The sequence below is a fragment of the Sus scrofa genome, chromosome 8 (assembly GCF_054392235.1).
Source record: "Sus scrofa isolate SSC_HxYL_T2T_F1_AM1 chromosome 8, Sscrofa_HxYL_maternal_Yorkshire_Landrace_v2.0, whole genome shotgun sequence".
NCBI classification, from domain to species: domain Eukaryota; kingdom Metazoa; phylum Chordata; class Mammalia; order Artiodactyla; family Suidae; genus Sus; species Sus scrofa.
This window is the reverse complement of record NC_139390.1, coordinates 17,785,764-17,812,768: the sequence shown is the minus strand read 5'-3', so window position 1 is coordinate 17,812,768 and position 27,005 is coordinate 17,785,764. Positions and strand designations below refer to the sequence as shown.

Sequence of the window (27,005 nt, the reverse complement as noted above, 5' to 3'; positions counted from 1 at the left end):
CTTTTATTTTTTTCCCCTTCCATTAATGGGAAAAAAAAAAAAAAAACCAAAAAACCCCAAAACGAGGCACTGTTGATTTGCTCTAGATCCCTTAAGAAATAGTAAATAGTATTTACTTGCTCGCTGCCAGTTGTGCGCATTCTTCTTTTTTTAGACTACGTGGTATACTCAGAACTTTTATTTTGTAAATTAGGATTTGGAAATTCCTGGATACTTTAAAAATTGCTTTCTATTTAAAAAAAAAAAAGATATTGCTTATATTACACTAAACATCTGGGTTGATTTTTATTGTCCCCATGCGTTACTAGAAGGCTGATATTTCTGAGGCAGATCAGGGTGATTTGGGGAAAACCTCTCTTGGCAAAGATAAAATTTTCTTTATTTTTGGCATCTTCCCTCAAAATATTCTAGTTGTAGAGGCCCAAAGAGAGCTCGTTGAAAGTTGCTGTTGCTTTAACATATTTAACTTCCACGTTATCTGTACCTTTAACTTTGTAGTGGAAGTAGGCACATTCTAAAATAGCAGTTATAAACATCCACCTCTTTTTTTTTCCTTTTGTTTCCCCAATTCCCCTTCCAGCTGCAGAGTGGTAGCCCTTGATCCCTGTTTTGAACCATGATTATTTCATACAGGTATGCTGTCGCTGCTGTTTTTAATACGTCTTTTCTTTCCCAGTGTTTTGAATTTCCCTCTCTCATCCCTACCTCATCATAAGCCCGGGATTTTCTTAGGCTTTTACTATTTTTAATTGGCTCTAAATTAGGTTTTCCCTGGTGGATATCTCGAAATCACTGCCCATCCCTTTATATCGGTTCATGGAAATATATTTACTCAAGTGGGTCATAGACTCTTGGTTTGCTTCGCCCTGATTGGCCTCTCTTACGCATGCGCTGAAACAGTTTTCTCAGCGCAGAGCCGGCCACAAGATTCCTGGGGATGAGCTGAAGGATCCGCTGGGCTGCTCTCTACCAAGTTTTAATCACAGTTCATTTTCGCCAGCTGAATTTGAATTCCTCAAACTTCCTGAACCTCTGTGGTCAGTGAACCTAGCCTAGCAGGTTTTTGTGGGATTGTTGATGTTATCATTGTTGTTTTTAATTTTAGTTGGCCTTTTCGGATTTTGAGGGTTTTTTTTCAATCTCTCAATGCACATATCATTAAATATTACTGTAATCTATTACAAACCATGGCAGCGAGGAATTCAGTTGGCTGTGAAAGACATATTCTTTAGATGAGACCTGCTATATGGAGATTTTTTTAAGGTGTATGTTTGTGAAGAGGTATCAAAAGCTTATCCTAGGGCAGAAGAAAGACTTGGCAAAAAAAAAAAATATATATATATATATATATATATATATATATATATATATATATATATAATAATCCCATAGTTACTTAACGGTCTAAAAGAAAACAAACGTGTAAATGTGGCTGACTTAATAAGCAACAGGAAAAAATGAGTTTCAAGGATTAAATTATTATTCACAATTTTAATCTAGAAAATGTATGAACAATTACAGATGATAACTAAGGGGGTTTACTGAAGTTACCTTACTTAATGTGTTGTCATTTTTTCACACTGAACTTTATCTGTGCTCTGTATAACATTGTGGGGTCAAGTTATTTTCACTTCCCTAGCACAGTAGTCTGGACTTCGGTGATTGTGGGTGTCCCATTTATTCATTCATTTGCTAATGCATACATTCATCTCAGATACCATGACTTTATGAAAAAGATGCATTCCTGTCTTCAAGGTTCTTAGAGTCTCTGTTCTACCAGTCATTGGCACAGAGTGGATTAAACTTCCAGTCAACCAAATCAGTGCTTCTCTGGTGGTAGTTTTTGTGAGCATGGGTTTATTCTGGGATTAGATTCTGTATATGCTTTGAAGCTATACCCTTCCTGTGGCCCTCATTTCCTGTTAGCATTTTTGTCCCATGAAATATGATCACTGCTTGTCCCTCTCCTTCCATTGCCATAGGCCTGCCTTCTACCCAACTGTCAGAATTTTGGGGGTCTTCAATTTGAGTGTTTCAAATAGCCTAGCCTACATCTTGAAAACTGGAATTTCAGTGACTGATTTTCAATGTACATTATTGTGTGACAGAGCTCATAGTTCCTATATGGTGATATTTTCTGTAGAATCTGTTTGTGTTATTGTAATTATTAGTTAACATGGTAAAAGTTGGTAGAGTTTCATCATAAGTGTGTTCTTTTTTGAAAAGGCTCATTATATCAGACAAACTCAAAAAATTATGTCAAACAAGTTCATTATCTGTATATATGAAAAAGCCAATCAATCAATATGCCTAATTTGTATTAGACAGCGGGAGCTTCATATTTCTGGATGCACTTTGGATACATGATAAACCATTCAATTGTTTAAAAATGAAATCTAAATCTACAAATTAAATATGTAAATACTATTTATCTGAGTAAAATACCTAATTTCAACCTAATTTGGACATAAATAATATTTTCACATTTCAGAGGACCTTAATTACTGAGGTTGATTAATTTACTTTAACATCTACTGAATACAATTCCTTTTACTAATAGGAGAAAGAAAACATATTCTGGGCCCAGCTCTGCCAGTAACTAGTTTTATGGCCCTGGGAAATATGATTTAGCATCTTAGGTCTCATGTTTTTCATCCATAAAATAAGAAAGTTAATAAAGACCTTTTTGGTTTCAAGTCTATGATTTTCATTACATAAATAATCTGCCTCTTGACTTTTTGAAAATAGTTAATGAGTAAAAATTGAAAAAACTACATACATGTAAATATAGCTATGGCTATCTCTCTCTCTATACATACACACACACACACACAGACACACACATAACATGTGGATGCCTATCTCAGGTATGTTTCTCATCATGTTTTCCCCTCCTTCTGTTCAAAATACAAGACTGCCAAGGAGAAGCAATTGAAATTTTGGAGTGAGAAGAAGATTCTTACTCCACCCTTCATAATTGGGAAATGCCTCCTGTAGGAGGTAAGATTTAAGAAGCATAAAAGGACGTAGATGAGCTCTCTTTGCAAGTCTATAGATTTCTCAGTCTATAAACATAGTATCTTTACTTTAGTTGTCTATTAGATTTGGGGATCTGAAACCCTCTTAAACTCTCTGGTTCAGTGTCCACAATTTGCTATCGTATCGCAATTAATTTTCAGTGATTGGAATGGTTATTGAGTGAGCTCTGGCCTCGTAAGAAATAAGCTATTCTCAGGGCTGGTAATAAAATTATACGTTTTAGGAGAAAAATCAACTGAATGTTCATAACGTTCTGTCGTCTTGTAGTTACTCTGCTGTTTTCTTGTCTAAACAAACTGTGTACTCTATTCCAAATTAAAATAGAAAACATTATTTCTCTCTGACAGTATGATGCAAATTTTGTATCCTTAACAGGGGTGCTACATTTTGGGGAAAATGCTATATTTGTCTGTTTTCAAGTGATAGTTTGCTGCAAATGCAAATATTGTTTGGAATTTGTTTTAGCGTAATGGACTGTTGTCTGACTTTGATCCAATATTCAGGGCTTTCCTTACTTTAGTTTTCCAGTTTCCAGTTTCCAACATGACTGTTGTAGAAAGAAAACAAATCCGAGAAACCTTCAATATTTCATAATTAGTTTCCTTTTTTTTTTTCCCTTTAGCCAAACCAACATCTTTATCTCTTCCTCTGACCCCAGAGTCACCAAAGTAAGTATTAAGAACTGTAACCATTTTCAGAAAGGGAAGGGGGTTCTAATACATTTGGCTACAGCAACTCCATTTCAGTTTGTTTTTATAAATGTGCCATATCTTCCAGTGACCCCAAGGGTTCCCCATTTGAGAACAAGACTATTGAACGAACCTTAAGTGTGGAACTCTCTGGAACTGCAGGTAAGCCTTACATATCACTTGGACGTTTTGTGGGGGTGAGGGTATGTGTGAAATATCTATTGAACTATAAGATGTAGTCTCTGTGTGATTAATGAAGTAAACAGAGTACCAACAACATGGCATAATAAGTTAAATATTTTCAGTTGTTTATTTATTTATTAAGAGGAGACATTTATTGTGTGTCAGACTTGGGCCAGACTCTCTGCTGTATATTATTGATCTGGATCCACAAATAAACTTATTTCGGATGAAGACACCACAACTTGAGTAGGAGGATAAATTAACATTTATTGGTCTTCCACTCAATAAATATATCAAGCGTATAAATGTTTTTGGCAGATTTCATGACGACCTCATAAGGATGATGTTAGTTTTGTTTTTGTTTTTTTTTAAGATGAGAAAATAAGGTTCAGAGATACAAAGGAACTTGCCCAAGATTACAGAGCTAGAGAGCAAGAGCCAAGGATTAAACTCAGGTTCACTAATTATCAATGCTTCACTTGAAATATTTTCTCACCCTGCATTATATACAGTATAATGCTCTCCTATGTATGTTACCATTTTTATCTTTTCAGTAAAGTAGAAAAATAAAAAATATGACCATTCACCAAAACAAAATGTTCTTACATTTTTAAATAAGAGAAATTTCCTTTACCGTTTGGACTTGTGAATTTCTTTGGCCAATCTTACTTCACATTCTGAAGATGAAGAAGCTTTAAAAACTTGAACTAACCTTTGAGAAACTACTAAACCAAAGAGTTCCTAGGTTGACTTCTGAGTTGGTTGCGAATGGTACCGTTGAACTAAGGCCTTGGGTTTTGATACTTGAGCCACACCAGAAAGTGAATCAGGATGTTTGAACAAGAAGTTCCTTGGATCTGGCCATTTCTGATAAGGGGAAAGGAACAGTAAGTTAAACAAGATGCTTTCAACCAGAACTATGGTGCCTACACGCACCATGGTCGTTGTTGCTAAGTTTAATTTCACACTTTGAGTTTGCTAAATTACCTCCTTGTGAAAGGTCTATCGCATGATTGCATGATTTGGTCAAGCAATAGAGCAGTTAATTTCATAGCATTTATGTATATTTTACCGTGTGTACATATATGAATATGTCCTTATGTATTCACTTATGAATCATGTACATAACATCACTTCTTAAATAAATCAAAATTACATATATGATTATAAGTAACGTGTGTGTGTGTATATTATATGCAGTTGAAGGCTTCCTATCTAACTAGTGACTGAGTCTTTGGTGGGTTTATCGAAACAGTTGAAGTTTGGTCATTTAACTTTTGCTTAAAACATACAAATATGCATTCAAATATAAAATTTTGGGTGTAAGACAAAGAGATTATTGCATTGAACAGAAATGTACTTTCTGGCCCAAACATCATCATTAATGCATTATAGGTGGTATATGCTTTTCATTTCTTGCTTTTTGAAGGAGAAGAATTAAGGACATTTGTGTGGTAGTGTGAGTGCAGAATCATTCTAGATTTTTTATATTTTTTTCTGTAAATCATAATCATAATGCCCCATGCTTTCCCAGTGTTTCCTGATACCACCCGTCTATAACGAATATGACAGGCCTGCTTTTAGTGACATACCTTTCTTGAGTCTTTTTATAGAAACAACTTTTCTTACTCATATTTCATTCATTTACATAATCTTTGATTATCTTACAGAATAATTCCTGTCAGCAGTATAATGGACAGTAATGGATCTGGGAAAATACACTATCTTGGCTCCTAGCAACAAGTTAGCTGAAAGGAATCTATTAACTACCAGTGTTCAGATTGTTATGAGTATAACTTACTTTGTTTTAGAGAGAGCTAAGAAGGCTCTCACTGTATATCATGATACTAGCTTTCCATTAAAGAATCCCTTTTTGTTTTTCTCTGATTATAAATAATATAAACTTACTCTAAAAAATCAAAAATACAAACTAGTGGAAAATAATTATTCATAATTCTAAATTGTTTTCTATGGGTATTTTTACATCTGTGATAATTTCATAGTCACATAATTTTGCATTGTGATTTTTCAATTAACATTTTAATAAGGAAGTTTTATATCATCACAGACCCTTTATTGTAGGTTTTTAATGTGCTCCATAACATTAGTTTGAGTAGTTACATCAAAATTTATTTGATTATACTTTTTTGTTTTATTTTGCTTTTTCAGGGATACACCTAGGGCATATGGAAATTCCCCAGGCTAGGGGCCCAATCGGAGCTGTAGCTGCTGTCCTACAACACAGCCATAGCGATGCCAGATCCTAGCCGTGTCTGCAACCTACACCACAGCTTACGGCTCACAGCTCACGGAAGCACAGGATCCTAAACCCACTGAGCAAGTCCAGGGATCGAACCCACATCCTCATGAATACTAGTGTTCATTACCATTGAGCCAACAGTGGAACTGCCTTGATTATCCTTTCATTGTTATAATTTAGGTTGTTGTAAAGTGCTACCATTTTGAAATAGCACTGCAGTGGAAATCTTTGTTAATTCTGAAAAGTAGTATGGTGTTATGAAAAAGCACCTCTTTTTTTTATTTCCTTCTTGTCAGAAGTGTTAATAGTTCTCTTATTGTTATACGTACTTTTAAATAACTTAGTTATCAAGTTGAAAGTTTACTAGGCTCCGGAGTTCCCATCGTGGCGCAGCGGAAACGAATCCGACTAGGAACCATGAGGTTTCGGGTTCGATCCCTGACCTCACTCAGTAGGTTAAGGATCCGGCATTGCCATGGGCTGTGGTGTATGTAGGTCGCAGATGAGGCTTGGATCTGGTGTTACTGTGACTCTAGTATAGGCTGGCAGGTAGTTTCAGCTCCGATTAGACCCCTAGCCTGGGAACCTCCATTTGCCGCAGGTGTGGCTCTAAAAAGACAAGAAAAAAAAGAAAGTACACTAGGCTCCACTATTGAAAGGCAGATAGAGATTTATAGAAGATACTTCAAAAATACTTAGAATCCTTACAAATATGTACAGTGGATTTCTCTGTCAGTGAACCAGAAGTCCTCTTACTGGTATGATCCCTTTTTCTTAGTGCTTTCAAAGATTATTGAGTACAATGGAAATCAATTTACCAATATATTTTTAACACTTGCTCTATGTTTGCAATATAATAGGATGGGGGATATACAGCAGGTTTAAGACATAGAGACTAATCCCTGTAAAATGTAGCTAATAGTACATGCATAATTAATAATCTTGTGTTCAAGGTGTGGGCTTATAGTCAGCTGGAAAAATAACACATGGTACGAGTAGCATGAAGGGAAAATATTACTTCTTATTTATCATGTTTTGATACTTTCTAAGGAAGGTAGGTCCAGAGGTAGGTTTTTCATTCATTGAGTATGATGGTCATGAGTGTAGGTACAAGTTAGACATACAGCAAAATCACATTGCAATAAGAAGAGACTTAAGACTACCTGAAAATCAAGGGATAAACTCAGAGGATGTAGAAGGTGGCTGGAAGGAGAAATTTGAAATCGGCCAGGAGAGTGGTGGATGGAGGAGGAACTTGGAGGAGAAAAGAGTTTTTTTTGTAGAGATACCGTGGGTTTAAAATGCTAGACAATGCATGATATTCATGACCTCCATGTCCACTAAACATCTTTCGTCAAATTGGTTGTGTGGCAGTGTTTGGAAGATGCAACAAGACCTGATTGTGCCTCAAGAGACTCATCAAAGGAGAAAAGAAGCTATCAAAGGGGATCCTGTAAAATGGCTTCAAGTTAAATACCATGATTGTGAAAAAGACTGAAAAGAATTGTAGAGACAGTTCAGGACTGAAAGAAGCATGAAGGCAATGCTGTGAATGGCAGTGTTGATCTGTGGAGAGGAGTTTGAAGGAAATTGAGCTCTCCACTGATCTGGGGAGCTTTAAGGGAGAACAATATTTGCATCATATTTTTAAGGGTGTGGAAGGAAAGGGGAGAAGATATTGATGGAGCAGAAGATACTAAATTGCACATTGAAACATCACATTGCCAGTAGTCAACATTGTTGACATACGAAAAATGGCAATTTCATGTGGTTCAACTCAACTAACACACTTTGTAAACTGCAAAGCACCAAACAAAAGGAGTCTGTAATGATTTTTTAAAATCAGACAGCGTAGTCTAGTGAAATTGCACAAAACCTTGGCTCTGATATTAGGCAAACCCAAGTTCAAATTCTGGTCTACCCCATCTAGGTGTGCATCCTTTGGTCAATTTAATTAAATTCCGTAGGATTCAGAATGATTAATGTATCACATGAAACTGGTTGCAGTACCTGCATCTCGAGTCACTGTGGGGATTAAATGACCTAAAACATGAAAAAAGCTTAGTCCTGACAGCATATATTAGTGTTCAATAGATATTAGCTAGTTAATTACTGGTAAGATTCATCTATGGAGGCCATTGTGCCTTGCTGCTCATCTTTTAAACTTCTGACTACCATTACCTGTTTCCCTTGGCCTCAATGCTCTCTCCTCTTTGGCATTCTTATATATGAAGTTATGTATTCTTTTTGGTGGTAAAAGTCCCCCTAATTCCCCACAAAATTGAACATATGCTCCTTTAGATTTGGGTGTGTGATTTACCAAATCAAGGTAGAAAAATCTCCTCTTGGGTATTCTCTCAACAACAGGTACAAATCCTGGAGACCAGGCACTCCCCAGTGGACACTTCATATATGTTATCTCTTTGGCTCTCTGCCTGTTTGTGTTGAGGGAAAAACTATATGTTGATTCTGGGTCAGCGGTGGACCCTGGGTTCAAAGCAGGTCTATCCGACTAGAGATTATGTCTCTTTCCTGAAGCCTGAATTTTAAAGATAGTCGTGGACATCCGTTATGTTAAATAGGTTTTGCTTCACTTGCCAAGTGTCATCGATTGGTATTGGCTGCCAGAAGCATGGTGTTGAGAATGATTCTAAGGCCAAATCTGTCTCAGTGGGAGTGTCATGATCAATTAGTTATGTCTGCCATAGGCGCAGCAGGGGCTGGGCATGGTGGGAATAGCATTCATGTTGTTGATTTGTTGATCTTTGATGTACAAGCTTATTCACCTTTAGTTGCCACAGAGGAAAGGGATCAAGCTGTTGCCCAGGCTTTTCTGGTGTCTTTTTTTTTTTTTTTCTTTTCTACTTTCACAAATTTTAGTGAAATTTTCGAAACATTGAAGTGGAAATGTAAAGAACTAACAGAATTCTAAGACCTCCAGAACAATCCCTCTGCCCCATCTGCAGAGACTTTGGGAAACGGAGGGATGAGCTAGAAGCTTGCTTTATTAGGTATCACCAGCTGGTCTGACTTTGCGATTGTCCTGAACTAGCTCATTTTGGCTGATAAAAAAAAAAAAATCCTTCTCTTTTACAGGTGTAAAAACTAATTTGATTTCAAAATAGCTGTTAGTAAAGCAAGATGAGAGAAAAGAGAATGCTCTTTTGGCAGAAGGTGTTTAAATCTATTGCATATGGAGATGTTCAGAGTGCTAGACGTTTTGTTTCTGAAAACAAAAAATGGCAAAGCAATGTCAGCTCAACAAGACAATGGTTTTAACCACAGCACATGAAGGCATTTGGATAGGGACCAAAGTGATTGACCCCAGATTTTATTAATATGTATGTATATGCATATGCATGTATATGTATGTGTGTGTGTATGTATGCTTTTGCATGTACATAAGTATAAAATAACACATACTTTTGTTGTTATTACTATGTAAGTAATAAGACTCAATGCAACTGTTTTGTATCAGGAAGAACTAATTAGGAAAATGAGAAGGACAAAATAATTAGCAGTCTCATCATGCTAACACACTAGGTCTTTGCAGAGCTTTCCTCCGTTGATATGTATCTTTTCCCCATGGTTTTCTTGGTGATAGACTTCTGACTTACCGTCATATTTGGTTTTCATTGAATATTTTCCTTTGGTTGGCAGTCATTCAAATCGCACTTCAGTGGTGTTGTGCTTAAGGAACCCCAACTCTTTAACAAATCTGTTAGTAATTTCTTATTCTTTTATATGGAATTTTTTTCTGGTCTTCTTTGCACATCCCATTTAAAAGCTCGATTTGCTAGATGGAATATTGACAAACAGCATAAATTTCCTATATCCTTTTGTTATGTGCATCTTTTGTACATGACTTATCTGTAGAGAAATAGACCAAAGCAAAATATGAGCAGTAGCTGGTAGTTTTAAAGGAAAGCCATAGTGACAGAGAACTAGAAAGTGACTTTGACAGGTCATATAATCCATTTCTGTGCCTGAGGAAGCCAAGAAAGGGAGACCCAACAAATTCTCTTTACAGCCCGTTCCAATGTTTGGCATCTTGTGTACTGACAGGAATTTCTTCCAAAGTTCAAGGATATCCTTCATTTTCTACTTTTAATCTCATTCTTCTCCATATCTGAAGGTGCCTCCGTTTTCTTGTCTGGAACTGATGCTATCCAATTTCACTTAATCCAAGGATAACAAAGCAATTTTCTCTCCCACTTCAACTTCAGAGCTTTGGTGGGAGATACCTGGAAAGCCAGATTCCTCCCTCCCCTCCTCAAATCCCTTTTTTGCCCCAGCTCTGTGAGAAAGTGCCCACAGGCCAGTTAATTACATATTCATCCTCCTTCTCTGAGAAAGAGTTGGGGGAGTTAGACTCCTGTCATGGGAATGTTCTGAAGCTTCTCTGTAAGACCAATTTGTTCCCCAGTTATCAGGGGTTATATAGGAAATACATAAAAATCAGTAGAGGCTCCATCAGTCAGAGAGGACATGCCAGCCTGGGTACCACGTTGGGGTGAGTGCAGGAGGCCCTTCCATGCCAGGGGTTAAAAACCTGGGTTACTGACTTGTGTGGAGATCCCGTGAGTCCTGGGACAGTTAAGGATGAAGAGGGCTCTGGAGGAGCTATTATCAACGAAATATTTCAGGGAATTCCTCTTGTGGCTCAGTGAGTTCAGAACCGAACTTAGTGCCCATGAGGATGTGGGTTCTATCCCTGGCCTCGCTCAGTGGGTTAAGGATCCAGTGTTGCCCTAAGCTTCATCGTAGGTTGCAGATGCAGCTCAGATCTGGCATTGCTGTGGCAGTGGCCAGCAGCTGCAGATCTGATTTAGCCCCTAGCCGAGGAACTTCCATATGCTGCGAGTGCAGCCCATACATATGTATATATTTGACAACTAGTGTAGCAGTAACACTTCATCCTGATTGGGGATCAGTCCTTCCTGTGCTTTCTTGACGCCCACCAAGTTCTTGAGGCCTAAGACGTGAGTAGAACTCAAGTCACACTCCTCTCTATTCCCAGTTCTCCTTTTTCGGTGAGTTTTTAAGCAATTTAGAAAAATCATCTTCTTATCGTCTTTCCTGAAGAAATATTTGAGTTGGCATGCGCCATAAGAAGAACCCCACTGTCAAACACCAAAGCGAGTCATAGATTCAGCAGGAGAGTCTGTCAAATGTAAACTGTAAAATCGTGTAAACTACTTAAAAAAATCTTGCTGAAGTCATTGGTTGGAGAGTGGAGCCCAAAATACAGAGTCGAGGACTCACCATTTATCAGAGTCATTCAATTAAAGCAACAAACCCCAAAGAGAATTCCTCAAAGGAAATCGTTTTAGAGCGCATAATGAAAGACAAAACAAAACTTGTCTCTGACTTTTTTTCTTTTTCTTTCTTTCTTTCTATCTTTCTTTTTTTTTTAAAAAGGGCTGTTTAAAAAGATAACTGAAGTGTGTACCACTTCCCCCGGATTTGCTGTGCAGAAGTGCGTAAGTGTGAGTGATGTAGAGGTACTTGTTTATTATAGAGCACATTTCAATGCAGTAATCATAAATATTGCTAAGGTTGTGCTCTGTTGAAATATGACCTACATACTCTTGATTGTTTGTGTTACGTGATTTGTCTGACACCCATTACATTCTGGGTAATAGCAGCCATTTGTTGCTCTGCACAGCAGGCTCTTTTGACAAAAGAAAATAGGCAGCAATAAAAAAGCTATAGTCTGAATTACATTCTGCACAGTGCTGCACTGCTGAGAGTTTGTGCAAGTGTGTTAACAGTGTTCTGAACTGCCTCTTGTCAGCCTTCAGCCTGTAATGGCCATCTGTCCTCACATAAATCTGTCAAAACCTGCCAAGTTCAAGAGAGAGCATGGAATATACCTTGTACTGTCAACACCAAAATGTACACATTCCCCAGAAAATCAACACACAGGAAATAATCCGGAGGTGATGGGAGGCATTAGCACTGTGGATGTGGGCTGCTGGGATGAAATTCAGAGTCCGGCGATGGGTGGGGAGAGGCGCAAAGGCGGTGATGTGGAGGAATTGAGAGGTGTTGGCCCTCCCACTGCAGGGGACTGCATGCCGGATGGAGGAGGAGTTAGAGAAATCATATTCGTTTGGGTGCAGCAAGGGGCACCCCATCCCATCCCCAGCTCCAAAAAGTTGGACATCCCATTGAAAGGAAAAAAAAAAAAGAAACGTTCCTGCTTTGTTTTGCTCCGGTACTCTGCTTTATCTGGAAATAGATTTTCAGTGAGGTCCTGGTGCTTCCAAGTCTCGTGATTCTAACGATGTCTCAGTCTTGCTCTGGGATATTTTCAGATGAAAGAAGTTTCAGTCCACAGTAAAAAGTTTAGGGAATCATCTGAATTATTTTTCCCCTGCCTACCTCCTCGCTAATCCTAAAATAACTTCCATCTATGAACGGGTATTATTTATTTGTTTTAAGAAGCAACATGGTCAGAAATGTGGAACCCTGCTGTTTTCACTCACAGGGTCTCTCTAGTTATCTCAGGGTGTTTCTGCACATTGTAAGCAGATACACAAGAAAATGGACTTCCTGCAACTTTTAAAGAATTATCTCTTTATTGAAAAGCATCGTGAAGTCCTGCAGGCTTAGTCCCTGAAATGTCAGCAGTTGGTGGAGTATTCAGCACATAGTAGGTGCCCAGTGGAGTCTGTGTAATTGCCACAGTCCGCCTAGTATGTGAACAGAGTAAAAGGCTTTGTTTTGAACTCCAATAAGCTACAATCAGGGTGTCAGTACTCCCAAGGGCAACTGGAGAATCAGTTATTTAAGCGATAATGAGCTTAGGTACTAGGACAAGGGTTTCGAATGTTCAAGACTAAAAAGAATTTCTATATTTAAAATCCCTAGATAGCGGAGCTATTTTTAGAACTAGTCTCTCTTTAATAGTGGCCTAATTTGGTGTTTCTGAAGTTTAGGGGTTCTTTTTATAAATGGAGAATGTCAGTGAAAATACATATACCTGAGATCAAGGCAAGGGACCGCAGAGAGACAACGGGACAGTGGCTCGCCATATGTGGTCTATGAACCGTGTCATTACAAATATTTGACCAGCTTCCCAAGTGATCCTCGGGCCGCTGAAAGGAGAGAACCACCAGTAAAGGAGGATCTAGAAATATAAAAATGAGTGAAAAAAATTGCAGAAATAAGCCCAAGCAACATTCCACTAAGAGCCTCTAATCTACTTGGAGAGACAAGATATAATTCACATTCGAGAAGAGATAAGCAGGAAAATATAGCAGTATCTGATAAGTATTGAGTGAGTGATCCTGGCAGTAAATTATTGGAAAAGTAAAAATTACCCTAATTCAGAGTATCATGAAAAGATTTATGGAGATGAATTTGCGGATGTTGAATGTCATTTTCCCCAACTCAAGGGCTATGTCATTTGGAGTATTTGTGTTATTTACTCAGTAAAGAGAGATTATTCATTATTATTTCTTGCAGCAGTTTAGCTTTCTGTGAGAAATATTTGAGATCTGGTCATTTCTTTGCTGGGAATTGGTATCTTTAAATTTGTTGTAGTGGTAAATGAAGGTAGCATGTGGTAGAAATCAGCATGTGTAAATGGGGCAGTGAAAAGGGTAAGGAAATGTGAGAGAGGGAGGAAGACAGAAAGACAAAGAAAGAGGAGGAGGAGGAAGAGTGAAAGACAGGGAGGAGGAGAAAAACTTGGAGGAGAGGAGGGAGATGGAGGAGGGAGATGGGGGAAGGAGGAAAATATGGGGGGGAGGAGGGAAAGATGGAGGGGGGAAGGAGGAGCAGGAAGGGGAGGGGGGAGGACGAAGAGATGGAGGAGGGGGAGGGAGGAGGAGCAGGAAGGGGAGGGGGAGGAGGGAAAGATGGAGGGGGAAGGAGGAGCAGGAAGGGGAGGGGGGAGGAGGAAGAGATGGAGGAGGGGGAGGGAGGAGGAGCAGGAAGGGGAGGGGGGAGGAGAGAAAAATGGAGGGGAGGGAGGAGGAGCAGGAAGGGGAGGGGGGAGGAGGAAGAGATGGAGGAGGGGGAGGGAGGAGGAGCAGGAAGGGGAGGGGGGAGGAGAGAAAAATGGAGGGGAGGGAGGAGGAGCAGGAAGGGGAGGGGGGAGGAGGAAGAGATGGAGGAGGGGGAGGGAGGAGGAGCAGGAAGGGGAGGGGGGAGGAGAGAAAAATGGAGGGGAGGGAGGAGGAGCAGGAAGGGGAGGGGGGAGGAGGAAGAGACGGAGGCGGCGGGGGGGGGGGGGGGGGGGGGGGGAAGCAGGAGAGGATTGGCCATAGCGGAATTTATTAGATTGAGTAAAAGATACCTGTCTACGAAAGAGGGAACACCAGGAGCGGGAGCGAGCGTTGGTAACACAGATGATTCCCTCAGAAATGTCACCTCCCTATCATCTTCAAGTAAAAGTAAGGCTGCTAATAAAGGGAAGTTTTTCTGAGACTCAGATGTGTCATGAAGGGAGAGCAGTGTCCTCTTTGTGTTAGCAGTTCCCTGTCTTAACTTTTCTGCGATAGATTTCCAAAGGCAAACAAACCTCCTTGCATTTTCCTACCTTTTCTTCCCTCTTTTAGGGGGAATTAGCTATGCAGAATAAAAGCCGCCACGTCCTGATGCAGAATATTTCATCATAAGGAAAATATTAATTTCTTCTCCCTCTTTGTTATAAAGCAGGGGAACTGGGCAGTGTCTTGTTCCTACAAAATGTGGCTTTCTGCAACCTACTTGATTATACACACACACACACACTCCACACTTTTATCCCCAGCAAGGTAGGATTTTGCTGCCTTTCCTTGAGACGTGCAGTTGCCTGAAGTCTAACCCCAGGCTTGTCAGCGGACTTGAAGTTCTTTTTTGCTGACTAGCATTTACCCATCCTCCTAAATAAAAAGTGTATTGTAAACGAAGACGTTCCCCTTGCAGGCACAGAGTCATTTGAACTCCAGCCTGCCCTTCTTCAAAGCTCCTTCAACTCCGGAGCCATTCCACACATATTCTTCCTGGGCATCAAGGAGTGAGCGGGACTTAACTCTGGGTGAAGCTCAACAGAGGCAACCAGCCTTTGCAGGCTCTCCTACCATGACTTCAGATGGAATCGTCTGCCCTTCTGTGGAAAAGCACTGGAAGGAGACAACAACTGACAGATTTTCCCCCTTCTTCCTTGGTATTTTTTTTTTTCATTTTTTGTAATTAGTTAGTTGCCGCAGGTTGGATTCCATTCAATCCTTCAGCCTTGTAACCCGCCCTGATGTGGTCTCCAGATAAAATGGCCCGCTGGCGCTGCAGTATTTCGTGTTACTGTTCACTTAGGTTTCTGTTGCAGAACCATATTTTAGACAGAATGTATTAGTTATGCTTACAAGAATGTATTATACCTACATTAGCCATGGTTTACTAAGTTAATGAACTGTGGAGACAAAGAATCATTGCCGTCAGGTTGTAGAGCTGTCTGGTGCCCTGCGTTCGCCAGCTGTACTTTACTGAACTTACTTTGAAGTTGCTTCTGTCATTCGCACACCCTGCCCCACATTTGCTGTCATTTCATTGTTTTTATTTTTTAAATTTTTTTGAAGTGGCCTAATTCTTTGGCTCCATGGGTAGGTATCCCAGTATCTTTTTTTTTTTTTTTTTTGGCTGAACCCACAGCGTGTGGACATTCAGGGATTGAAGCCAACCCACAGCAGTGACAGCAGAGTCCTCAACTGCCAGGCCACCAGGGAACTCCTAGATATCCTTGATTGTACAAAAATCCCTGACCCACATGCATCCTCTCAGTGTTCTCTGCAGACGAATGCTAGCAACGCTGTCCCGGGATTCCCCGGAATCCCACGTCATTAATTTGCCGGGACGCGGGACTCTAAGATGCCCTCGAAAATCTGGTTTGCTAACGTCTGGTACTGTGGAGGCTGGTGGTGGGGCCGTCATATTTTCTGGGAAGCAGAATCTGTTGGCATGGGCGTCGGAAGTACAAAATATCATCACTGCGACTGCATCCTCCCGTCGTAAGATCCATCTTTTCTTGGGGGCAGGGGCTTCGGGGCACAGAGTCACTTTCTCAGGTCTTGTCATGAATTTAGTTTCCTCCTTTTTCACAGCGTTTTAACCACTGTCCGCAATCTCAGAAACGTTAAGAAAACGTACCCTGGCATTTACCATTCTCCCTGTCTCTTCTCTCTCCCCCCCCACCCTTTTTTTCTCCCCCCTCTTATTTTAGGCCTAACTCCACCCACAACTCCTCCTCATAAAGCCAACCAAGATAACCCTTTTAGGGCTTCTCCAAAGCTGAAGCCCCCTTGCAAGACTGTGGTACCTCCGCCATCGAAGAAGACCCGGTACAGTGAGTCTTCGGGGACCCACGGCAACAACTCCACCAAGAAAGGGCCCGAGCAGTCCGAGCTGTACGCGCAGCTCAGCAAGACGTCCGCGCTCGGCGGCGGACACGAGGAAAGGAAGGCCAGGCGGCCCAGTCTGCGGCTATTTGGTGACCATGACTATTGTCAGTCGATTAATTCCAAAGCGGAAATCCTCATCAATATATCGCAGGAGCTCCACGACTCCAGACAACTAGACTCTAAAGATGCCGCCTCTGACTGGCAGAGGCAGATGTGTTCTTCCACAGACTCAGACCAGTGCTACCTGACCGAGACGTCGGAGGCGAGCAGGCAGGTCTCTCCGGGCAGCGCCCGAAAACAGCTCCAAGACCAGGAAATCCGAGCCGAGCTGAACAAGCACTTCGGTCATCCCAGTCAAGCTGTTTTTGACGACGAAGCAGACAAGACCAGTGAACTGAGGGACAGTGATTTCAGTAACGAACAATTCTCCAAACTACCTATGTTTATAAATTCAGGACTAGCCATGGATGGCCTGTTTGATGACAGCGAAGATGAAAGTGATAAACTGAACTCCCCTTGGGATGGCACGCAGTCCTATTCATTGTTCGATGTGTCGCCTTCTTGTTCTTCTTTTAACTCTCCGTGTAGAGATTCCGTATCACCACCCAAATCCTTATTTTCTCAAAGACCCCAAAAGATGCGCTCTCGTTCAAGGTCCTTTTCTCAACACAGGTCGTGTTCTCGATCACCATATTCCAGGTCAAGATCAAGGTCCCCAGGCAGTAGATCCTCTTCAAGGTAAACCTTGGCAAAACCTACCCAAAGCCTAAGGCATCCCCAGGAAGTCAAAAAAAAAAAAAAAATTCAAAACCCACAGGCATCCCAGCCCCTCAGCATCACGTTCCCGGTGCTGCCAGAACTATGAGATTGTTGGTGCCCATACATTTCTCCCCTTTGTGTCTTAAATCTGTCGTCCTTGGGCACAGTGCCTTGAGTCAGTCAGATCAGAGGGAGCAATTTGTAAGAAACCTGCCCATCTAGCTTTTCCCATTACCTACAGAGCTGCCTTAGTACCAGGATAGTTGAGATCCATGCGAGATAAAGCTGACAGCATCCCAGACTGGCGTTTGCGGGAGATACCGCGAGAGAACGCATCCCTCCCAGCCCTCTAACCAACTAGGTGATCACAGACGGTCACTGGGAAACCTCACTAGTTACTATGAAGCAAAAGCCTGTTTATGTGATACGGAGCTCCAGGGGCCATTCAGTCATGCCCATGGTAATCTGGGGTTCACGGGAAGTTGCAAGTGCCCTTTGTGTGTGTCCCCCTCTCTTGTAGATCTTGCTACTACTCTGAGTCAGGCCACTGCAGACACCGCACGCACCGAAATTCTCCCCTGTGCGCCAGATCACGTTCAAGATCTCCCTACAGCCGGCGGCCCAGGTAATGACCTTCCACTCCTTGCATCCCCACCCTTAGATGCCGAGTCGTGGCCCCAAGCCCTGCCCTCTCCCCAGTTTGTGATTCATTCTGCGGGTGCAGATGGAGGTGGTGGACTGAATGCTGAAGTTCTGTTTCTCAGGTATGACAGCTACGAGGAATATCAGCACGAGAGGCTGAAGAGGGAAGAATACCGCAGAGAGTATGAGAAGCGGGAGTCTGAAAGGGCCAAGCAGAGGGAGAGGCAGAGGCAGAAGGCAATTGTAAGCAGCCTGGAGCTCACTTTTGTTTTACAGGAGGGTTTCTTTTTTTCTTTCCCTTTTCTTTTTGCCTTTTTTTTGGGGGGGGGGTGGGCAGGGTCATGTAGATGAGAAAATGAGATAAAGACTCAGAACGTGTAATCTTCAGCCTTTTTGTTTTAAAATATCAGTGAGTCCTCAACCCCCTTAACACAGATTATTGGAAGACAAAATGTTAAGTCTGTCTGTTTGTCATTCATACTACCTGTTTCTCATTCATCGTCAAGCTCATTCTTGTTGCCTACTTTTGTTTCTAAAAATGGAGAGAGGAGACATTTAGTCCATCAGATACTGGTTGATCCCACCAGAGGAGGAGTTCTTTTTACCAGTTTCTGCCCCTTTTTTCTCTGAGTGGACAATGAGGAGACATCGTGGTTTGGTTTTAGTTTTCATCTTTTAGGCCAACATGATGACCTGGAGAGACTGGGTCTAAGTTAGATTTAAAGGAGGCCATAGAGAACAATTTGCTAAGAATTTTGTTCTTGGGCTGGGTCAACACCTAACTGGGTAGTTGGACCATCCATATTTCTTATGAACTATTTTTCAATAACCTATTATGGATTTTGGCACCACGTACTGAAGGGTGTTGCATTCACTCGCCATGTAGACGGTACTGACCCTTTGGGGTAAGTCAGTCATCTGGGTTGTGTGAGTGTAGTTCCTTCTCTGCTGGAGAGCAAAGAAGGAGGCAAAATGAGGCTCTTCAATTATTAGCTTCCAGGACTTGTCTGAGGCAGATACTCCTGATTGATTAAGGGACTCTTTCCCCCTGCGCCCCCAGAGAGCCTTAAGAGCTTTCCTAACATGGTACTCCAGGGAGCCATGGCTAATCCATCAGAAATGGCACTGTTTTTGTTCATTGCCGCTGCTGTCTGCCTGTGCTCACTGCTAAGAGTTATTTTGGTGAAGATCAGCCTTTGACCTATCTTGCATATAAGCTAACCAGGAATAAGGGGCATGATGTTTAACTCTCAAGGTTAGATTTATATAGTACCTTTAAGACGACCTGCTACCATCAACAAAATCTTGGGCAAACCTACATAAAAGAGCTGACTGATGGAGTCAAGGGTTGGCCAGTAGTTATCAGCTGGAGGAAGAAGGTGAACTGAGAGGTTTTGTTAAGTCAGGCACTCAAGGAGAAAGAGGGGAGAAGTAATTGAATCCTTAGGCTAAAGGTCTAGGGCTTTGCTGCTGTTTAACTTTGAATCTACCTAAGACTGAATCAAAGGCTTGTGTATATTATAACACGTTCCCTCATTTTTCTTAACTTTCGAATGAGCTGTGATGTTCAGATCTGCCAGAGTATCATTAGTTAACACTTAAGAAGACTAATGAACATTAAATATTCAATTTTTCTAATGTTGCTGTTTTTAATGAATTGCCTATTCAATAATTATATGAACTCACACTTAGAGAGTGCCGTATAGTTTACAAAGCTTTGTACTGTACAACATTACAGTTAATCTTTGCAAAAGAGAATCGTGTTGAGTCAGGATATCGGAAAATAGTTATTTCAGTTTTTTCAAATTCAGATTTGATAAAGGTCTTCAGATTTCTTCCCCCCCAAAATGACACTAAAGAGAGAAACTGTTTTATCGTGTATTTGCTCATTTGGGCAAAATATAACAGTTATAACCAAAGCTGTGTAGATAATATAGATAAATGACAGGTGCTTATTTTATTCCTTCCAAAGATAATTTAGTGCCAGATACTAGAATGAAGAAAGGGAGGGAGGGTTAGGGTTTGTTTTTTTTTTTTTTTTCCTGCTAGTTTGACTCTTTCCAAATAGATCAAATAGTGTGATTGTTCTACATTCCACGCCGATACCTGAGCCAAAAGCACTTTTGAGGTCACTAACCTGAGTTTGGAAGCAGACACCACCCTGCCTTTCCTTTGTGCACAAATGTTGATCAGTTTCTTAGTTAATTCTTTGACTAAGACCATCTATCGGTTTCCTTTGAAAGACAGCTTACATAGTACAAATGCCAAATTGGCTTATGTTACATCATTATAAATTAACTAGACATTTGTGAGAATTTTGGCTTCGAGATTTTTTATCTTCTTTTTTTCAAAAGCAGGTTTGAAAAAAAAGAAGAAAACCAGGACATAGGGATTGTTTGCTCAAGCAGTGACCCATAGGTAGTAAAGAGCTTAATATAAAGATTTGGGGCTTCTTGTTGAACTAGTTCCCACTTGGGCAATTACATGCTATTTCTGCTTAACATACCTGAAAGATGTGACAAACCTTAACTAGGTATTTGAGATATAAAATTAGGTAAGACCTAATCTCCACCTCCAGGAGCTTTAAGTCCACTGGCTGATAAAGATGCACAGAGAAGCAACAGGGTGTGTTAATTGCCAGTGTAGAGGATGCATCTAAGGTACTGTGGTGGCTCTGGGAATGATGGACGATGTCCCTGTCCAACCTAAAGGGAGGAAAGGGCAAAGCTTTCCTACACCTGTGCTGTCCAGCATGGTAGCCATTAGCCATGAGGCTAATTAAGCTAGTCCCAAGGTTAGATGTACCATGTGATTGGATTTTGAAGATCGTACCCCGAAAAAGTGAAAAATACTTCATTAATATATTTTATATTGGTGACAAGTTGCAACAATAATATGTTGGCTATATTGACCAAGCAAAATATATTATGAAAATTAAATTTCTTTTTTTTTTTTTTCTTTTTTTTTTTTTTTTCTTTTTAGGGCCGCACCCATAGCATATGGGAGTTCTTAGGCTAGGGATGGAATCAGAGCTACAGCTGCCGGCCTACACCACAGCTCACCGCAAGACCTGATTCTTAACCCACTGAGTGAGGCCAGGGATCGAACCCTGGTACTTATGGATTCTAGTTGGGCTTGTGACTGCTGAGCCATGACAGGACCTTCCTCTTTTTACTTTTTAAAATGTGCCTCAGAACATTTAAAAATTACATACGGTGCATTATATTTTTTTTTTGGAAATTACTATTCTAGGCAGAGACTTTAGCTCATACTAAGTGTCTGGAAAAGAACAAGTTATATTGGGAAATTGCTAGTCATCTAATCAGAACACCGGAGTACAGGAGCGGCAAGAAGTAAGTCCAGAGGGCTCCAAGTTAGCCAGATCCTTGAAGGGTCCTGCAATTCCAGAATAATGATTTTGAAGACTATCTTGAAGGCATAGTGGAACTATTACTTAATGAGATTACCCAAGGAAGTTTTCCTCATTGATTTCCTTCCTTAAAATGATCTGCTTTCTTGTGCCGTAATGCATTTGAAAAGTACATTTTTATAGACTTGGGCATGGAGATACAGGCAATGCTTTTTGACTCATTTGCCTAGATGAGCTTGAAAAGTCATTCATGAAACAGCTAAAGGAACCAGCACAGTTTGCCTAAGTTGGTCAGGTGGGTGAGTTCCGTTTAGATTTTTGAGATGGCCTTGAAGTAATGAATAAATAGCAAATTACATTGGGAATATCTTGGTTGCAGTGCTGGATTATTCATTAATTCAGATCAATCATAAACTGCAGGGCCCAGCAAAACAGAAACTCCAAAAGGAAGTGAAAAAATAATGTTAAAATTATGTAATAATTGATATTTAAGACAAAATAACTATCTTTGTCTTGTGGTCTGTATTGCTGTTTTTTTGGTTTTGTTTGTTTGTTTTTCCGAGTTCCATTAGAAGGAAATGGTTTAGAAGTCTTTTTTTTTTTTCCATTATAATGATTTTTTATTTTTTTCCATTATAGCTGGTTTACAGTGTTCTGTCAATTTTCTGCTGTACAGCATGGTGACCTAGTTACACATACACGTATACATTCTTTTTTCTCACATTATCACATTCCATCATAAATGACTAGATATAGTTCCCAGTGCTATACAGCAGAATCTCATTGCTTATCCATTCCAAAGGCAATAGTTTGCATCTATTAACCCCAAATTCCCAGTCCATCCCGCTCCCGCCCCGTCCTCCTTGGCAACCACAAGCCTGCTCTCCAAGTCCATGATTTTCTTTTCTGTGGAAAGGTTCATTTGTGCCATATATTAGATTACAGATATAAGTGATATCATATGGTATTTGTCTTTATTCAGATCAACTTCAATGCACCTAATCAGAGAGTTAAGAAAAGACAAGTAATTAATAATTACTAATGCAGAATCATATGTTGTGTTCGGATATTGCCATTAAGTTGCTACTTTCTTCCAATTTCTGTCCAGATGCTTGCAAAATCCAATACAACCTCTGCTTTTTTTCAGTCTCATAGGCTTGAAATAATTCAGGTTATACTGGAACTCTGCAAGCCAGAGTTTAGTACTTAATGTCTAAACTGTCACTGCTCTAATTTCTTGTGGAGTTCTAAGTCCAACTTCATTTGCAGCCTCTACAGTTTCCTGCCAGAAAACATGATAATGGGATGTTACTGTAAAGGCCAAATGTAGATATTATGAAATGGCTCAGTGCTTAAAACCAAAACCAGATGTGCTTAGGCAATGACTGTGCCATTTCTTTTCTCTTCTCCATGGGTCACAATGCAGCCGAGGAGCCAGAAATGGTACATCATCCCTGATAATTATCAGCTTTTTCCAAATGGGAAAAAAAAGTTTTGTAATTTCTCATAGTTATTCCTTTTGGAGAAAATTAAATAGTTTTCCATTCAAGACTTTTTTTTTTGTGAGCTATTTCATATGGGCGAATATGCTATGAGCCTGAACTCACTACTTAGAAATTTTCAGTTTTATCAAAAGTAGTTACCCATTCTCTGTCTGTAGTTGTCATGTTTTCTGACTTATCACTGTGTTTACTTGCATCTTAGCTCTTATTTGTATATTAGCTCTTCAGCAGACTAACCTGGATTTATTAACATTTATCCGACCTTAGATACCAAGGAAAAGCATTCCTGGACAATGCTTGGATGGAAGTAACTTTGGTGAACTGAATGCTATAGTTTTTTTTTTTTTTGCCTTTTATAGGATTGTTCCCGTGGCATATGGAGGTTCCAGGCTAGGGGTCTAATCGGAGCTATAGCCACCGGCCTATACCAGAGCCACAGCAACACGGGATCCGAGCCTCATCTGTGACCTACACCACAGCTCACGGCAACGCCGGATCTTTAACCCACTGAGCAAGGGCAGGGATCGAACCCGCAACCTCATGGTTCCTAGTCGGATTCGTTAACCACTGCGCCACCACGGGAACTCCTCACTTTATTTTTTAGATAGAGGACCTAGCTGTACCGTTCACTCTAGAGGTGGCATGGAGTTTAATCCATTCATCCCATCTGTGGTATTTGTAATATCCTTGGTATTTTTGAGGAAGTTAGATTTTAACTAATTTGAAAATGAACCTAAACCTTTTCATTGCCAAAGGTGACATGAAGATTCCCTAATGGAGAAGGAGGGATTTTTACATTATTCTGACTTGGAAATGTTGAATAAAAGTTCTGATAAGCAAATTATATGTCTGTTCCTTGTTGCTGCCTAGCATTGCAGAGTATTTTGATGGAAGTAGCCCACAAGAAAGCATCCAGCACAGTGCTTGGCATATGTTAGAATTCAGAAAATGTTACCTCTCTACTAATTTTCTTTTCTTCTTCGTGAAACCCCTTTTACCACGAGTAGCTTATTATTTGATGTAAAACAACCATTGTATGTTTTCACCAGCTAACTGAAAGGGACTCTATCTATACTCTTTTTGATAAAGAGTTTGATAATGCAAACTTGGTTAATTCAGTCAGTTTTTTTCTTTATTTATCCTCTGTGTTTTGATGTAATGAGGTAACTATTACTGAAACACAAATATTCAATTTTATTATCCACTCTATCAGGAAACTAGCTTTTGGGAAAATTGAAACTAAAAGATACTTGATAAATGTTCCATTTTCCTCGATGGTAAAAACTGATCTGAAAATCATTTTTCAAGAAGCTTTTTCCAAAGGTTTAGAGTTCCTCCAAGCCTTTAAGAAGTTGGAAATGTTATTAAGCATTTTGATTTCTTTTCCTTTCATCTCCTGTTTAGAAATTAATGTCTTGAAAAATTGGCTGCAAATGTTAAGGTTTTTTTAAAGATGTAGAATCTATTCATCTGTCTAATAAAACAGCAACATGTTAAAAAAATTGGTTCTTTGCTAGACGTTTTGGCCAATCTTGGAAAGACTTTTGTCTTTGCTTTTTAGACCTTCAGGTGCCTTTTAGTTTCATTTTTAGGAGTAGGAAAACCAAGCACTCTAATAATCATTTTCTCAAATGAGAATTTCAACATGTATTCAATCTCTCATCTTTGTAAGGTAGCGAGACGTGGTCCCATTCCTATATTGCATAAAAGGAGATGATAGTCAAATAGGCAATTTAAGTGATTGTGGACCTGCTCTTTGGATTTCTCTTTCCCGTCTAAGTTGTGTCTTCTTTTTACTGCACAATATATCGGTATCAGACATAAAAGGTCCTCTGGTTTATCTTCTTTGTGGGGTTATTGTTGCATACACTTTTGTATAAAGAAGCAATTCAGAGACTATCCCAGTACGTCTGCATATGGACGTGCATATGGTCGATTTGAGCTTTAACTTTGAATTTCCTTGAATGGGAACATAGGCTGTGTGTATTCCCATAATGGTAGTTCTGCAATTTCTTTGTGATGGTTCAATTTCTTTCTCTCCCATCTACATTTCCCCCTCCTTTTCCTCTATACAGTAGTAACCTTTCTAAAAATGCTCATTAAAAAAATACATAACACTTGTGCAGGCAGGCGCCAGGAAGTTTAGATAACAGTGCCATCACATTTGGCTGTTTGGCTGGAGCTGGCTGCGTAAATAGAATGGAATGTGGCATGATGATTCCTTTGCCGTGCAGCACTGCCCCAGAATGAGCGTCTTCATTTATGTTTATTGACCTCCAGGATGTGCTGGGTGCTCTGGAACAACACAATTGCAGCCTTCAGTTGAGACATACAATCTACATGGAAGCAAATCAGGCAGCCTGCTCTGCTTGCTGTATTTCATCTGGTCAGTTACCAATTGTTTCAGCAAAGGTAGAAAAGTGAGAGTCCTGCAGCCATACTCTTTGCACTTAAACCTGTAAGAACAAATCATGGAAACTTTTGTTACTCTGCTGAGGTACATGGGCAAGACTTTTCTTGTGAAAAGGCACCAAACCTGGTTTTTGTTCTCCATCATCTTAGGGAATCTCAGGGAGTAAGGACCACGTAGGCATCTTTGATGGAATGAAGAGTATGGGCCTAAGTTTGGCAAATGATGGATTCATGGTTTGGCAAATGATTGATTTTTCGGCAGGTTTTCATTAAGAAGATTCTTACGTTTTAGGTATCCTTAAAATAGTCAATAGGACTGATATGATCTCTGCTTTCATCGTAGGGGGAGATGGACATTAAACACTGAATAAACTATTAATTATTTAATTACGATTGGGCCCAGAACTACAAAGGAGAAGTAAAGTGTTCTACCAGAGCAACTTACAATAGGAACCGGGACTTATCTCAAGTCTCAGAGAGGAAATGATTATTGAGATCAGTGTAATTCTGCAAAGTATGTACATGTCGGTGAAGAGGAGGGAGAGGCAGTCTGGGAATACAGAGGAGCAGCTTGTCCAAAAGCCTTAGGCAAGGAAGTGGCACAGCATATGCTAGGGACTGATGGACCATCAGTGAGGCTGGAAATACAGGGAAGGAGAGAATGGGATGCGGGAGGTGAAGCCCCAGATGAAGACAGGTCCAGACCCTGCAGAACCTTGTCAGTTCTGTTCATGATTTAGGTGTTTCCTTAAATGCTGTGAGAAACTACTGACATGTTTTAGATCTTTTCTTTTTATGGCCACACTTGCGGCATACGGAAGTTCCAGGGTTGGGGTCAAATTCGAGCTGCAGCTACCAGCCTACACTACAGCCAAGGCGACACCAGATCCGAGCCACATCTGCAAGCTATGCTGAAGTTTGCAGCAAAGCTGGAGCCTTAACCCACTGAGCAAGGCCAGAGATTGAACCTGCATCCTCGTGGACACGGTTGGGCTCTTAACTTGCTGAGCCACCATGGGAACTACTGGATCTTTCTTTCTTTCTTTTTTTTTTTTTTTTTTTTTTTTTTTTGTCTTTTTTGTCTTTTCTAGGGCCGCACCTGCAGCACATGGAGGTTCCCAGGCTAGGGGTCCAATCAGAGCTGCAGCCACCGGCCTATGCCACAGCCACAGCCACGCGGGATCCGAGCCATGTCTGTGACCTACACCACAGCTCACAGCAACGCCAGATCCTCAACTCACTGAGCAAGGACAGGGATCGAATCCGCAACCTCACGGCTCTCAGTCAGATTCGTCAACCACTGCACCACGACGGGAATTCCGGAACGCCTAGATCTTAATTGGCATGATTGGACTCTTGTTCTCTTAGTAAAGAATATTCTGACTCAAGGGAAAGAATAGATTGGATGAGGGGAAACAGACACTCCATCCAAATGAAGAAGCCGTTATACTCGTTCAGAAAGAGGTGCTGGGAGCTTGATTTAGGGGAGATGTAATAAAGGAGGCAGATTAGAGAGATTTAGGAAGTGAAAACCAACAGGTCGTAATGAGTGATTGGGTACATGGAGGGGACTAAGAGGGAAGAATCAAGGAAGACACTTAGGTTTTCGTCCTGAATAACTAGGTATATGGTGTTAACTTCGCTGACACAAGAACATTGCAGAAAACCCCACTGGGAAGAGGTGGGACTAGAGAGTTTGGTTGGGGTAACACTGGTCTAGTTTGAGGTACCTAGGGAACATCCAACCTCAGATGTCAATAG

General features: G+C 40.5%; 1 protein-coding gene across 16 annotated transcripts in view; it reads left to right on the top strand.

Annotated features, from left to right (window-relative positions):
* Window positions 1-27,005, top strand: part of PPARGC1A (PPARG coactivator 1 alpha) — a 686,355-nt gene that overhangs the window by 644,821 nt on the left and 14,529 nt on the right. For 15 of the 16 annotated variants that reach the window (XM_084970901.1, XM_084970902.1, XM_084970903.1 and 12 more), the window contains 5 exon segments: window positions 3,662-3,707; window positions 3,817-3,890; window positions 16,382-17,297; window positions 17,839-17,943; window positions 18,083-18,203. In XM_084970901.1, coding sequence (XP_084827027.1) covers window positions 3,662-3,707; window positions 3,817-3,890; window positions 16,382-17,297; window positions 17,839-17,943; window positions 18,083-18,203 — 1,262 coding nt within the window. 16 annotated transcript variants of the gene reach the window in all.